General features: G+C 39.7%; 1 protein-coding gene across 1 annotated transcript; it reads right to left on the reverse strand.

Moving 5' to 3' along the window:
• Window positions 1-1,817: 1,817 nt before the first annotated feature.
• Window positions 1,818-15,292, reverse strand: LOC131199604 (matrix metalloproteinase-20-like). Its single transcript, XM_058185554.1, has 6 exons — window positions 15,017-15,292; window positions 11,568-11,791; window positions 11,325-11,470; window positions 6,479-6,604; window positions 5,397-5,558; window positions 1,818-2,089 (listed from the first exon to the last, which is right to left on the reverse strand). The coding sequence occupies exons 1-6, from the start codon at window positions 15,131-15,133 to the stop codon at window positions 2,061-2,063; spliced, it is 804 nt and encodes a 267-aa protein (XP_058041537.1). The 5' UTR covers window positions 15,134-15,292; the 3' UTR covers window positions 1,818-2,060.
• Window positions 15,293-15,754: the final 462 nt, after the last annotated feature.

The following is a 15,754-nucleotide window of genomic DNA, read 5'->3' on the forward strand; positions in this document are numbered from 1 at the left end:
AAGCATGTATGTGTGCGCGAACCATGGGCTCACTGAACTAGTTGTTAAACCGGCAGCATCCCACCACTGACTGAGAGCTTATGAACTGGAGACAAATTCCTTGTGTATCCAATCACACTTGGCCAATAAAAAATATTCTCTTCTCTTCTCTTCTCTTCTCTTCTCTTCTCTTCTCTTCTCTTCTCTTCTCTTCTCTTCTCTCTTCTCTTCTGCTCTGCTCTACTCTACTTTACTCTACTCTCACTGGACGGCTTTGTGTTGTTCACTCACAGCACAACCTACTGTATAGGGCTGCTTTCGTATGTATCAAATTAAAGGGAAAACATCTGGAGATGGGTGGATGGGTGGGTGGAATCAATTGTAATGAATACATTATATATTTGTACTGATGTGCAGGCATGTTTTCTGAAATCCACTGGCTACAAAAGTAGACATTAAAATTTCTTTAAAAGATAATTGATTTGGATTGTGGCAAGATAATCAATGTAAATAACTAAATAAAATCTGTAGGACGAGAGTGAGTAGCCTCAGAAGTGCACATGGCTCTAAAATGGTTTTTCCCCCCATGTTGGTTGCCTCTGAAAACTCAGAGAAAATCTCTGCTTATCTATTTCTGAACTGCTTTGCCCACTAGATGGCAGGAAAGAGATTTGAGAAGTATCTAGGGCAGAGGTCTTCAAACTTGGCAACCTTAAGACTTGTGGACTTCAACTCCCAGAATTCTCCAGCCAGCATATGCTGGCTGAAGAATTCTGGGAGTTGAAGTCCACAAATCTTAAAGTTGCCAAATTTGAAGACCTCTGATCTAGGGCTTCCAGGTTGTGTTATTCCAGTCCTTTGGGGGCTGTTTTGCTTTTAGAAGAGCAGCCAAGAAAACTCTTTTATCAGAGTTTTTTCCTCCTCCTTCTCCTCTTCTCTCTCCCTCTCTCTCTCCCTCTCCCTCCCTCCCTCCCTCCCTCCCTCCCTCCCTCCCTCCCTCCCTCCCTCTAGATCTCTCTCTCTCTCTCTCTCTCTGGAAAATTATATGTAGTTGCAGTCACAGCTAGGCAAAAGGTAATGCAAACATGGGTATTATTCTACTGATACGTAGTTATGTAAAAATTTGCCCATAACTAGTATAAATAAATATTCTACTTTGTATGTATTTTGCAGCCACTAATGAAGACATAGAAATGCCTGTCAGAGGATCATTCTGATAACTTCAGTTCATACGATATTCAAGATATAGACAACTAAGATTTCAAAACAGGATATCAGGATATAAAACAATAAAAGTTTTGAAAGTGGATAATGATTTCATCATCAGGAAACAGGGAAATTGGTAATCCTTTTGTAAACCAAAATATTTCAACAAGTCCCCAAAACAATTTCACAGGTGGCACTGCTTTTATTTACCTGTGTCAATCTAACACTAATTCTTTTCAATACTTGATGCTAAATATTAGAAGAAATATTTACCAAGGGCATTGCTAATAAAATCTGTAAAATTGTCTTTCCATCACTTTTCTATGGAAAAAAAAATCCAGATCAAGCCCAAATCAAGATTTTTGACATTCAGAATTTTGACATTATAGATCAGCTATAAACTGCAACCATAGGCTTATAGTACATATAGGCCTATTTCTAAGGTTTGGGAATGACAGAAAACTGAGAATATTCAATGTAACTCACAGAAAACTGGTATCTAAATAAACCTGAAGGACATTCTATAACTCAGAACTTTTTCTTGCTCAGCAACCCTTCTGAATGTATTTATTTGTTTCAAAAAATAAATGCTTTTTAAACACATGGAAAAGTAAATTGCTTTGAAAACATGATTAGAATCATTCGTTCAGTCTTTATTATTACAGTTCACAATATTGTCGTTCACGATTCTTGCTTCAAAATTTCACGAATCCTTGTGAGTTTGCATAGGTAAAATCTTGGAAGGCACCCTTGAGGTCATCCAGTTCAACCCCCTGTTCAGTGTAGGGATCAGTAGAGAATCTCAGACAGACAGACAGCTGCTCAATCTTAGACCTCCACTGAAGAAGAACTAAAAGGGTTTCAATACAGCTGTTCTATTTTTTCCCAAAATTCCTCCTCCTTCCTAGATGAATGAAATAGGAACAAAAAGGAAGTAAGAACACACTCAAATAGATTATCTCAGAAATGGAACAAAATGGGAATGAAGGTGTTACAAAAATTGGCTTCCCCCAACACAAGGACATTCTAAATAAATCCTAATTAGACAGATGTTACCCCAGTCATGTCACCCTCTTGCTGACAGCCATCCAAGTTTCAATTGTATGTCTGTGGGCAAGCATCAGAATCCTATAGTAGCCAGGGCACAATTTTCTACACAATTCCCCTCCCCTCCCCCGCCACTACAAGGAGAGCTTCAAGCAGGTGTAGGATTGCAGCTCCAAGTATTTTTCTCTGAAATATATAACAATTAAATCATCATTGGTTTTGAAAAAAGTGGGAGTGTGAACATCAGTTGTCTATTTTCCTTGGCTAGTTGTTCAATCAGCCCCTTGTCAACCTTTTTCAAAATAGGGTTTTTTTAAAAAAAAATGCTTATGTTCTTCCTTATTTGTATTTCATCCCTTCTCCTTCCATCATTGATATATTCTGAGTTTAACAGGTTGCCTGGCAGGGGAAGATATTGTGTTACAATAGACATTATGTTTTTTGTTTAAATAGACTATATCTCCATTTAACATATTCTTGCCTATTAAATGAGTATTAGAATTGGAAGATTACAAGGATCATCTAATCCAGGGGTCTCCAACCTTGGCAACTTTAAGACTTGTGGACTTTAACTCCCAGAATTCCTCAGCCAGCAAAACTGGGAGTTGAAGTCCACAAGTCCTAAAGTTGCTAAGGTTGGAGACCCCTGATCTAATCCATCTATCTGCAATATGCAGGCAAACCTATTAAACCATATCTAAGAGATAGCTAATCAGATCTTTCTTAAAAGCCTCTAGAAATGGAGAACCTACAAAGGTCAGAAATAAATTCATGCCTGGTGGACTCTACAGTTTTAAAATGAAAAATTTTAAAATCCAAAGCCACTGATCAGAATAGAATAGAATAGAATAGAATAGAATTTTATTGCCCAAGTGTGATTGGACACGCAAGGAATTTGTCTTGGTGCATATGCTCTCAGTGTACATAAAAGAAAAGATACCTTCATCAAGGTACAACATTTACAACATAAATAATGGTCATAGGGTACAATTTAACACTTAATGATGCAACACTTAATGATAATCATAGGGTACAAATAAGCAATCAGGAACAATCAATATCAATATATATATATATATATATGATGTTGTGACAAATAAATAAAATAAAATAAAATAAATATAAATCATAAAGATTACCAGCAACAAAATTACAGTCATACAGTCATAAGAGGAAAGAGATTGGTGATGGGAACGATGAGAAGACTAATAGTAGTGCAGATTTTGTAAATAGTTTGACAGTGTTGAGGAAATTATTTGTTTAGCAGAGTGATGGTCTTCGGGAAAAAACTGTTCTTGTGTCTAGTTGTTCTGGTGTGCAGTGCTCTATAGCGTCGTTTTGAGGGTAGGAGTTGAAACAGTTTATGTCCAGGATGTGAGGGATCTTTAGATCAGGGGTGTCAAACTCAAGGTATGGAGGCTGGATCCAGCCCATGGGGTACTTAGATCTGGCCCGCAAAGCCTCCCTGGAAACAGCAAAGGACTGGCCTCTGGTGCTTCTGCCAGCGAAAACGGGCTCACAAGCTCCGTTTTCGGCTGCCACACCCTCCTGCAACCCTCTGCTAGTGAAAACGGAGCTCGGGTGGGCCGCACTCACCTGAGACCGCTCAGCCCACCACAGGCATCCCCAACAGGAGTGACATTGAGCTGGCCACACCCCCTCTGGCCACACCCACCCTGGATCCCGAGGTCAAACACACCCCTAATGCAGCCCTCAATGAAATTGAGTTTGAAATCCCTGCTTTAGATCAATTTTCACATCTGGCCGATATCTTTTTAGGAAATCCAGAATTCAGTTCGGTATTTCCAGTACAATGGTATTTCTATAGTCTCAGGATGAGTTATACCCATGATGGCAAACCTATGGCACGCATACCAGAGGTAGCACGGAGAGCCTTCTCTGCTGGCACATGCGCCATCGCCCCAGGTCAGATCTCTGTGGCGTTTCTTTCATGAGCTTCTGTTTCCCTGCAAATGACGAAATAGAAACTCACGAAAGAAAAAGATCTTACCTCTTGCCGCGCTGCCGGTGTTGGGATACTCTGCCTCCCGTCAGCCAGCTGGTCTTTGGGTCTCTGCTGTGCATGCACATATTTCCATGCATGTCAGTGCACATGTCAGTGCATGTCCATGTTGGCACATGCCCATGCATGCGTGTACCTTTCAGTTTGGGCATGTACGTGCATGTAGTTTGAGCACTTGGTGTCTAAAACATTCCCCATCACTGATTTATACTATGCTATCTCCACTAAATTATTCATTTTAGTGCTATGATAGTGCTATGACACTTTAAGGTTTTGGTTGCTACCTTTAAAGCGCTCCATGGCTTAGGGCCAGAGTACTTACGGGACCGCCTACTGTTACCCCACGCCTCCCACCGACCCGTACGCTCACACAGAGAGGGACTTCTCAGGGTGCCGTCCGCCAAGCAATGTCGGCTGGCGGCCCCCAGGGGAAGGTCCTTCTCTGTGGGGGTTCCCACTCTCTGGAACGAACTTCCCCCTAACTTGCGTCAATTGCCTGACCTCCGGACCTTTCGCCGCGAGCTGAAGACATATTTGTTTATTCGCGCGGGACTGGCTTAAATTTTAAATTTTAATATTTTAATAGGGATTGAATTTTAATTTATATTTAATATAAGTTTTAGGGGTTTTTAGGTCTAAATGTTTTAAATTTTTGCCAATTATATAATAAGATTTTTAATCTCTGTTTTAGTTGTAAATTGTCATTGTTTTATATTGGCTGTGAACCGCCCTGAGTCCTTCGGGAGAAGGGTGGTATAAAAATCTAATAAATAATAATAATAATAATAATAATAATAATAATAATAATAATAATAATAATAATAATAATAATATGGTTTACATTATAATGCCTAGGGATTTTCTTCCTGTCAAATGACACATTCCATAAGTTTTCCTGACATGATTAATTGCTGAATCGATGGAAATACCTCTAAAGAAAGAGCTAAATCTAACCATGACCCAATTCTGAAATATACTACTGGTTTTGTAGATTGTGGATTAAAACCATTTTTGATTTTCTTTCTTTTCTTTTTTTTTGGTTTTTGCTAGACACTGATTTTTTAAGCAGAAGAGTCAGGTTAGCTATGTATCTTTGTAGCATAATTTTGAATAGGGAAAAGATTTTTCTTAGTGAAGTTACCATAGATACTCTGAATTCCTCGACGATCATCATTTGGAAGACGAAAAATGTTTGGATTCGTGTAGGAGTAGGTAGGATACATCAAGGCTTCAGGGACATCAGAGTGAGCTAGTCCGAGGGAATGTCCAAATTCATGGGCAGCAACAAGGAAGAGATTTATTACTAAAACACAGAAAATGAGTAGGTGAATTATAAGGATTAGTTTTTCAGAAATGTACATATACAGCCAGTTATGTCAAGAAAGCTGCAAGAAGTTGCAGGAATTGGGCTTTAAGAAATATGGAAGAGTAAATAAAAGTACATTTATGGTCATAGGCCAAATGTTCATGTAACACACATAAAAACAAAATCTATTAAAACTATACAGCTAGTGGCCTTCTGTTGTGAAAATAACCAATCACATTCCACTGAGACCTTGAGTTTCCTTACATGAAGAGAATAGATTTTATTTTTTTAAGCAACTGGTTGCTTTGACGTTTGGTAGCACTGAACTCCATGAATTCGTCATTTATAAACAATGCAATGTCGGTAGTCCTTGTTGAATGACCGTTCATTTCGGTGACCATTTGAAGTTATGGAGCTGAATGTAGGAGACTTACGGTGGTTCCTCTGAATTGCCGTGATTGTAGCATCCCTATAGTTGCAATTCAGGCACTTGGCAACTGGCTTGCAATTAGAACATTGCCACGTCCTAGCGGATACATAAATCCCATATGCCATCCTCACTACTGACATTTGACAAGCAAAGACAATGGGGAAGCCAGCAGGAATTCATAAATGTTGACAATGGGGAAGCCAGCAGGAATTCATAAATGATTCACATGTCTGCAGGATGCTGTAATGTTGTAACAGAACTCTGCAGGCCTTGCTGAATGACAGCAACTATGGTACCCTGGTAAGTTGGCACCCTGACAGCCATGTCACTTGGCAAAAGAGTTCCCAGTCCCAATTAAGTGAGAACCACCTGTAATTTGGGATATATTCTTTTTTATTTGCATGCAATACTTGATGTGGCCAATGAAAGTGAGGTAGGTATATACATTGCAAAGCAGAGATCTGGCGCACATATTCTTATAGCAAACCTTTATTGGTTTCTGACCAGGTCTCAGCCTCATCAAAGTGCGCATCACCCCCTATTCTTGATCCAGGAGCAAAAGCATGTGCCAGGACTCCACCTCTTCCATCAAAAGGAATGTTGTCACCATGTTCTAAAAGGGAAAAGAATCAAAGTACCGTCAGCAATAGCAGGGATTCATAGCTATTTAAAACAATGTGCAACTTCCCAGTAGGAACTGCTTCTTAACTTTTTACGCGATTACCTTTGCTTTTGCTCTTTTCTTCCTTTTCCTTTTTGTTATTAATTAAAAAGCAATTAAACCAATATATAACTCTCTTCCTAGGACAGAGAAGCTATTGCCAGAAAGACAAACAAAAACAAAGAAATCAGAGAATGATAGCAATAGCAATAGCACTTAGACTTACATACCATTTTACAGTGCTTTACAGCCCTCTCTAAGTGGTTTACAGAGTCAGCATATTCCCCCCAACAATCTGGGTCCTCATTTTACCCATCTCAGAAGGATGGAAGGCTGAGTCAACCTTGAGCCTGCTGAGATTTCAGCTGCCAAATTGCAGGCAGCCGGCCATCAGTAGAAGTAGTCTGCAGTACTGTACTCCAATCGCTGCGCCACTGTGATTGTTCCCACCTCCTTTTAAGTCTGGCCCCCACCCACTCACCATTGGCCTAAATCAGAGTGTCAAACTCACGGTCCACGGTCCGGATGCATCACATGCAGACCAATGGTGGGCGGTTCTGTGGGTGTGGCTTGCTGGGCATGGCAGGGGAAGGATATTGTAAAATCTCCATTCCCTCCCCAATCCAGGGGAAGGTTACTGCAAAATCCACATTTCCTCCCAATCAGCTGGGACGTGGGAGGCAGAGAATGGATGTGGGCGGGGCCAGTCAGAATTTTTACTACCGGTTCTCTGAACTACTCAAATTTTCCGCTACTGGTTCTCCAGAACTGGTCAGAACCTGCTAAAACCCATCTCTGGTGCAGACCATACCCATCCCAGCTCCGTGAAGGGAAAAAACATCACGTGATGCCAACGTGACGTGGCAAGTTTGACCCCTGTCCTAAATCAAGGGTGTCCAAGCTTGGCAACTTTAAAACTTGTGGACTTCAACTCACAGAATTCCTTGGCCAGCAGGTTGGATATCCCTATTCTAAATAATGACATCGGAAGATATGTGGTCAACAGAGAAAAGGTTGCTCATTCTAATCAGGACAGCTGGAATAACTGCAAGCTCTATCGCTTAGGATTATCTCATGCTTTAGCACAGGGGACACCAAACTTTCGGACCTCAGGGACCACTAAATTCATAATTTTAAATCCCGTGGACCACTAGTATGATCTGCCTAATGACTGGCTGGGTGGGTGTGGTTAGGTGGTCATGTGACTGGATGGGTATGGCCAACTCGATGTCACTCATGTCAAGGGGTGCCTCACCAACCTCTACTCGCCCCCTCCCTTCCCAGCCACACCTTGCCTGCCCACCTGGGCTCCTTAGGGCCCCAACAGGAAACAGTTGTTGGAGCTAAGCAGCCACCATGAGAAAGAGTTGGCAAAACAGCTGGCCCAGTTCAAATGGATCTGACCAAGAAGGAGGCTCAGCAGAAGCACCTCACTGAGGACTACAGTGATAGGCTTCCCAAGCAGAAGGAAGACCTTTGGAAGTGCAAGGCCAGGTACCAGTGCCTGGAGGCTTAGCAGGCTGAGATGGTCAGCCAGTTCCAGGCCATGATGCAATCCCACTGGAACACCGCCCTCCAGCTCTTCGCCACCAGTGGCACTTCCCTCCAGCCTTTGCCCAAAGCCCTGCACCAGGAGACTGAAGTAGACCCCTAGTTGGATTTTCTCCCTGCCCCAACCCACACAAAAAACCCCCCAAAGTGGGAGACTCTCTGCAGCAGCACAAATATTCATTGCACATATCTGGCCGAGGAGCCATAGTTTGAGGACTCCTGATTTAGTGCAATATAAAAATGCAATTAATTTTTCTTCGGACCACCAAAATATTCTCACGGACCACCAATGGTCCACGGACCACCAGTTGGTGACCGCTGCTTTATCAGGCTGAGAGATCACAATATGTTTCTGGCATGGATCCACCGATCTAAGCTGATTAACTGGCCCTCTTGCATTCTAAGGATGCTAAAATGTGTTTTCTTTGCCTGGAAACTTATATGGAGAACTAAGAATTCTCTGCCTAATTCCTGGGTTTTTATTTGATTTTAAAAGTTCTGTAAGGTACCAAAACATGTGCCAATTGAAGCCTATTTTCCAAATTATCTACACAAATGGCTCTGGAAACCCAGGAAATACACAGCTTGATTCACTTTACGCACACACCACAAAAAGTAGTCACAATTACATTTTCCTGGCTAATGGCCTGAAAATTTGCTTACTTCCTAATGCAGATTGTCTTTGTATATAACATGCAGCTTTAAAATTTAATAGTAACATAAGCATGAGGGCCTTTTACCAAGTTCGCTTGGTTCGCCAGTTGCGTCCCTTCCTTGACCGGGATATCTTATGCACGGTCACTCACGCTCTGGTTACGTCTAGGCTGGATTATTGCAATGCTCTCTACATGGGGCTGCCCTTGAGGTGCACCCGGAGGCTGCAGTTAGTCCAGAATGCGGCTGCGCGAGTAGTAACGGGAGCCGCTCGTGGCTCCCACGTGACATCGCTGCTCCGTAGCTTGCACTGGCTTCCTGTGGTCTTTCGGGTGCGCTTCAAGATTTTGGTAACTATCTTTAAAGCGCTCCATGGCTTAGGACCCGGGTACTTACGAGACCGCCTGCTGTTACCCTTTGCCTCCCACCGACCCGTACGCTCTCACAGAGAGGGTCTTCTCAGGGTGCCGTCCGCCAAACAGTGTCGGCTGGCGGCCCCCAGGAGTAGGGCCTTCTCTGTGGGGGCAGTGACGCTCTGGAACGAACTTCCCCCTGGCCTGCGTCAAGTGCCTGATCTTCGGACCTTCCGTCGTGAGCTCAAAACATATCTATTTATTAAAGCGGGACTGGCATAATTTGTGTTGAATTTTAAATTGGGTATTCTTAATATTTTTAAATTTTTAAATCTAAATTTTAATAATCAGCCTTTAAAATTTGCTCTTTTAAATGTTGTTTTAAATTGTATATATTTTGTTTTTATTCTGGCTGTACACCACCCTGAGTCCTTCGGGAGAAGGGCGGTATAAAAATTTAATAAAATAAAATAAATAAATAAATAAATAAATAAAATGATGAGCATATACACTTAAGTTCATTAAGTCTTTTCATAAAATAGATCAGTCTTTTATGGCCTGAAAATCTCAAGAGCATTGTGTATAATACACAATCCATACCTTTGCAATTGCCTAATATTGACATACAACATGCACAAAACCCATGAATTTTAATTTCCATAATGCAAGTACACTTATCGAGCAAGTAGTCCAGAATTATCTACATACAAACATTTCTATCTGTATGACTGGGGATTTAAGGTTTGCTGTTTTAACCAGCATCTGCTTCTAAATGTGCTCCCACTTTTCCCTAACTCTCATCTACTTTATCCTTACTCCATCATCTTGTCTTGGCCAATAATGGAATTAACCCATGATGGAACTAACTCATAAAAAACTGAAAAATAAAATAAAACCAAGCCAAATACAACTTATAAAAAGAACTAGGCAATCTTTGAATTTAAGACTCTTGAAATGTTCAAAGCAATCTACTTTAAATGGTCCCATTTTATCTTGCATTTGGAGCAAAACATATGAATTTTGAAATATTTAGAAATCTTTGGCTTTGCAACTTTTGCACATGTTTATGCTTAATTTTTAATTTTATTTAATTAAATAAAACAATGGACTACACTTTGATGTTATTTGAACTGTTAAGCTTAGCGAAAGTCAATTAATTTTATTTATTTTACATATCATATTTAGAAACTGCCCATCTCTCTCATAGAATGACTCTGGGCAGTATACATATTAATCCCTCTTATATGAGAAATATTTTTTTCTAGTTTTATTTATTTTAAAACATGTATTGTCCTTCCAAGCACAATTTGTTCATGAGAAGCTGAAGAAATGAGTTAAACTTCTCACAAAATGAAAGGCTATGTAGATTTGATTACTAGATAAATAAATAAATAAATAATGGTTACAATCTGGTTCAATTCATTTTACCTTTCCTAAATAATAATCTTCAGCTTTAAAATTGTTTCCACTTTTTTAAAATGTCTCTTTTAATGATTTCACCCCTTTCATAATTAAACCAACACAATGGATCTGATTGTGTAGAAGTTTTCACCAAGTTTCATCATTATACTGGTAATAACTAAGTCATCATCAGATGGTCATTATGTCAGCATGGTAGAGACCATTTGTTCCAATGATCTAGTTATGAAGCAGAATCAAAGACCAGGCAACTTTCTACAGGAAGAATAAGGGAAAGCTTGGGAATATATTTCAGAGCAATTAAAATAATAATCAGATGATATTGTCTATATGGTAGTGGTAAAAAGGAATTTAGAACTGACCTTGGGGATAGGAAAGGAACGAGCAAATTCTGAAAGAAATTTCAGAAAAAGACGATATAGTCCAAAGATGAAGAAATGGTGAGAAAGAAACTCTAAAGACTCCTGTCTTGATGTTGTTTAATATAAAATAGGACAGGAAGAAACTTTGATAGGCTTTCAAGATTTGGTTATATTACCTTCTTACAATAAATAACATTCAACAACAACAAACATTGGGTCTGTTTCTTGAACTAGGCTACTGTAAAGGGGTGTCAACACCCATGCATTGGCAGATGTGTGAGATATAAACTGTAAATAAAGATTAATATATAAGAATAAGCAAGCTGAGCTTACCATTATATCCGAAAAGAATTTCAATATCAGCAGGTCCATCGATTTTTCTAAACTGTAGGGGAGTCACATCACTCCATACTTTCAGCGCATTTGCTATGGCTCTGTCCACCTGGTTTTTTGGCATGTCAGGGGTGTAGTTGTTAATCCTTTGAGTAATGGAGGAAAACACAATACATATCACTAGGAAGTAGACTTTTCCTTTTTCCTTCTCTCTCTTAGAAATCAAATGGAAGTATAACATACCTGTATGTCAATATATTTTTATTCCATTTCGGTGCTCCTGGAATTCTCCTATAGTCCAAGACATCTGGTACTCCACACCTGGGCTGTTCCATTACTTTAATGGTTTCGGAATCTACCTTCCCACTTACAGCCAAACGGAAGAACCTTTGCATTTTTTTGATCCGTTCTTCTAAGGTTAGCTTTATTGATTGATCAATTTGTGGGAAAAAACGATCAAGGTAAGCCTGCATATTAACCAAGAATGGGGGGAATTAGAACATTTGTTGTACTACTAAACATCTTAAATAATGACATAAATACATGCATATTGGTGACCAAACTCTTTGTGTCTTTGCCCATCTAGTCATTCTTCAATCCACTGTTGAACATTCTTCTTCTTCTTATTGGTAGTTTAGGACTGCAGTCAGTAGCGTAGCGACCTTGGCATCACTAAAGTAGGCAGAGCTAGGCTTTCGTAACTGACAATCAGTGCTGTGAACAATTGTGATCTTCCTTCCTTGTTTGTTTGCTTGATAAATGAATACACTTCATTTACAAACACTCTGAAACTTGCCAGAAAATGGAATCATGGTTGCTTGGTACATTCTTGTTCAAATGTGATGACATGATTTCTGGGTCTCCTCAGGCCAAAAAAATAATAATTCAAAGAAATAGTTTGATTGTGAGCAGGTTCTCTTGGGAAAAGGTTTTCCTGGATTCCAAGTTGTTTAAGCTTTTAAAGGTAAACAAGATGACTTCATATATTTGAGGGTTAAAAGCGGAAGAAGAGGAAGAGGAGGAGAAGGAGACTATTAAGAATAGAATCAGCAGATAGCAGAATCAGCAGATCTAATTACTCCTAGCAGTTTTTATTTTTATTTTATTTTTATTTCAATGTACTGCAGTAACAGAAGGACCCATTTTCCCTTGGCATCATAAAACTGAAATGAAGCTAGAGATAGAGGATGATTTTTCTTCTTGTGGGAACAACTTGTAAGTCACAATCATTTCTGGGATTTGAGACCCATTCCTGGACTCAGAATTGCACGTACCCAATGCACAATTTTCCTGAGGAAGTAAACTGATTCAGGGGAGATCAGAATGAATAATGAATGTGGCATGGTTGCATGTTAAATAAAAAAAAGTGCTTCAGCACAGTTTATTTTATTTATGTTTTTTATCAATTTGCAGAAACAAAGAAAGCAGAAAGAAAAATTGCAACCAGCCTGCCTTCCATAGGAGACCTGTATATTGTATAAACAGTATACAGTATATACTGTATATATCTCAATTCCTGGCAGATAGATGGAGAAGAAATGGAGGTAGTGACAGATTTTATTTTTCTGGGCTTCAAGATCACCGCAGATGGGGACTGCAGCCAAGAAATTAAAAGACGCTTGCTCCTGGGGAGGAAAGCTATGGCAAATCTAGACAACATACTAAAAAGCAGAGACATCACCCTGCCAACAAAAGTGCGTGTAGTCAAGGCTATGGTTTTCCCAGTTGCAATGTATGGCTATGAAGGTTGGACCATAAGAAAGGCTGAGCACCAAAGAATTGAGGCCTTTGAACTCTGGTGCTGGAGAAGACTCCTGCGAGTCCCTTGGACTGCAAGGCGAACAAACAAGTCAGTCCTAGAGGAGATCAACCCTGACTGCTCTTTAGAAGGCCAGATCCTGAAGATGAAACTGAAATACTTTGGCCACCTAATGAGAAGGAAGGACTCACTGGAGAAGAGCCTAATGCTGGGAAAGATTGAGGGCAAAAGAAGAATGGGATGACAGAGAACGAGGTGACTGGATGGAGTCACTGAAGCAGTAGATATGAGTTTAAATGGACTCCAGAGGATGGTAGAGGATAGGAAGGCCTGGAGGAATGTTGTCCATGGGATTGTGATGGGTCGGACACAACTTCACAACTAAAAACAACAATATTGCGTAAGTCAGAAGGAGGGCTGACAAAGTATCTGTAGACTTCTCACATCCTGGACAGAAACTTTTTCAATTCCTCCCCTCAGGATGGCACTGTAGGGCATTGCATGTCAAAACAACTAGACATAGGGACAGTTTTTTTCCTTTGTGCCATCACTGCAGAACACCTAATTCTCACAGTGCTGTCTAATGTCTATGTGTAGTCATTATACATAGACTACATGTGTACCCATGTGGTCTAGCTGTGGTATTATTATTTATCCTTCTTATTATCTTCTTTACTCCCCAGTCTTATTGGTGTTGTTATAATAATAATAATAATAATAATATCAGAGTTGGAAGGGACCTTGGAGGTCTTCTAGTCCAACCCCCTGCCCAGGCAGGAAACCCTACACCATTTCAGACAAATGGCTATCCAACATTTTCTTAAAAATTTCCAGTGTAGGAGCATTTACAACTTCTGCAGGTAAGTTGTTCCACTGATTAATTGTTCTTAATTACATTAATTACATTAATTATATATTAATTATATTTGTTATGATTATTATTCTGTTTCTTTGCATGTATATTGACAGTTTCTGCACGACAGATAAATTCCTTTTGTGTCTAATCACACTTTGACAAATAAATCATTCATTCATTCATTCATTCATTCATTCATTCATTCATTCAAGCAGAGATGTGGGAAACTCAATCAAGCAGGCACTTTAGGGGTACTGTAGTCTTCAGACACCGAGACAAAACCACAATTTTTGGAGCCTCAAGACCTCTGAGAATCTGAGCTGAGAGATATGGAGGAAAAGAATCCCACCAGAGTCCAAAAAAACAAAAAACAAACAAACAAACAACAAAAAACCAACCCCCCCCCCCCCAAAAACAAGCAAGCTCACTTCCTATAGAATTCTACAAACCACCTCCTGAAACAGAAGACTGATGTGCTTTGGGGACAGGGGCAGAGAAAAGCCCATGTACAAGTCTATAAAGAAGAGAAAAGGGTTTTCACATGCAAATGGACCAAGAATGCCTACAATCTCAAGGAAAATTTTAAAGAAAAAAAATATAGTTAAGAAAAGAATCGGAATAGGAATATAGAACGACAACACCAAAACAGAAATGTATTAAGGATTAAAAATTAGAAATAGAATAGTTGTAAACTTAGACTATTTGAAAGAAAGTAAAATAAGATAGTTTAATTCTGTACAGTAAAACAGTTTAGTGTAGGAAAAACAAATAGAGTCTTTGTATTGTTATTACGAAAAACCCTAACAATAGGCAAAGTGTGAAAGTAGAATTTTTAGTTCACTGCACAACCTGTTGAAGCCTCAATAGAGATTTAGTTTAGGATAGATCTTTTTTTTTCTTGCATAGTTCTTGAATATATTGAATATATTGACTGCACCTGTAAAAAGAATCATGCATCACTGCACTCTTAATAAACAGCATTTATCCCATGATATATTCTCAACATGGAAATGTTTCTCAGAAATGCAATTCTGCATTTCTTATGGTCTCAGAGATAAGACCTGGGTGGTTACATACCTGTATGAATTTCAGGTCCTTGGTGAAGGATAGTGCAGACTGGGTTTTGATTAGCGGATTGGCAACGCTGCATGACCACAGCATCAAAATACCCAAGAAGATCTTCAAGTGATTCATGATAGAGCTTCCAAACTAGCTTTGAAGAAGCAAGTCTCTAGCCCTCAATGTCTTGTAGCCCAAGAAAACTGGCTTTTATAAGACTGAGTGAACATGTTGTAAAATTCCAGGTGACTCACTTTATGGCATTCGTCTGCTTTTTTCTCCTTGTTTCTGAAATATTTTTGTTCAAGTGTCAGAATTTCAAAATATTATCAGGAAGCACAGCTTGATATCTCCTCCCCTTTCTTGTTGACATTTCCACTGATGTATACGTGCAGGAGGTACTTTATTTCTCTCCCTCATTTTCCATTTTTTTTCTTTAATCCCCTAAACCACAGGCTAAAGGGAAGTTCACATTTCAAAATTCAGTCCGACATAATTGGGAATCAGCCAATGTTGTTTGACTTGCCAAATCTTCTTCTTTTTTTTTTTGGCTTGGCACCAAGGCTCCAAGTTTTGATTTGTTTATTTTATGTAATAAAAAGGGACACGGTCCCTTTAAAACGGGACGCGGTGGCTCAGGGGCTAGGACGTTGAGCTTGTCGATCGAAAGGTCGGCAGCTCGGCGTTTCGAATCCCTAGTGCTGCCGTGTAATGGGGTGAGCTCCCGTTACTTGTCCCAGCTTCTGCCAACCTAGC

This window comes from Ahaetulla prasina, chromosome 5 (genome assembly GCF_028640845.1).
Source record: "Ahaetulla prasina isolate Xishuangbanna chromosome 5, ASM2864084v1, whole genome shotgun sequence".
In the NCBI taxonomy this organism is placed as follows: Eukaryota; Metazoa; Chordata; class Lepidosauria; order Squamata; family Colubridae; genus Ahaetulla; species Ahaetulla prasina.

Bases quoted from the DNA above. Each gene is read 5' to 3' on its own strand.
- LOC131199604 (XM_058185554.1), bottom strand. From the start codon at position 15,133: ATGAATCACTTGAAGATCTTCTTGGGTATTTTGATGCTGTGGTCATGC. The intron at 11,792-15,016 runs GTATGTAACCAC...GTTAATATGCAG, and splicing joins AGGACCTGAAATTCATACAG to GCTTACCTTGATCGTTTTTT. The intron at 11,471-11,567 runs GTATGTTATACT...CATTACTCAAAG, and splicing joins AAAAATATATTGACATACAG to GATTAACAACTACACCCCTG.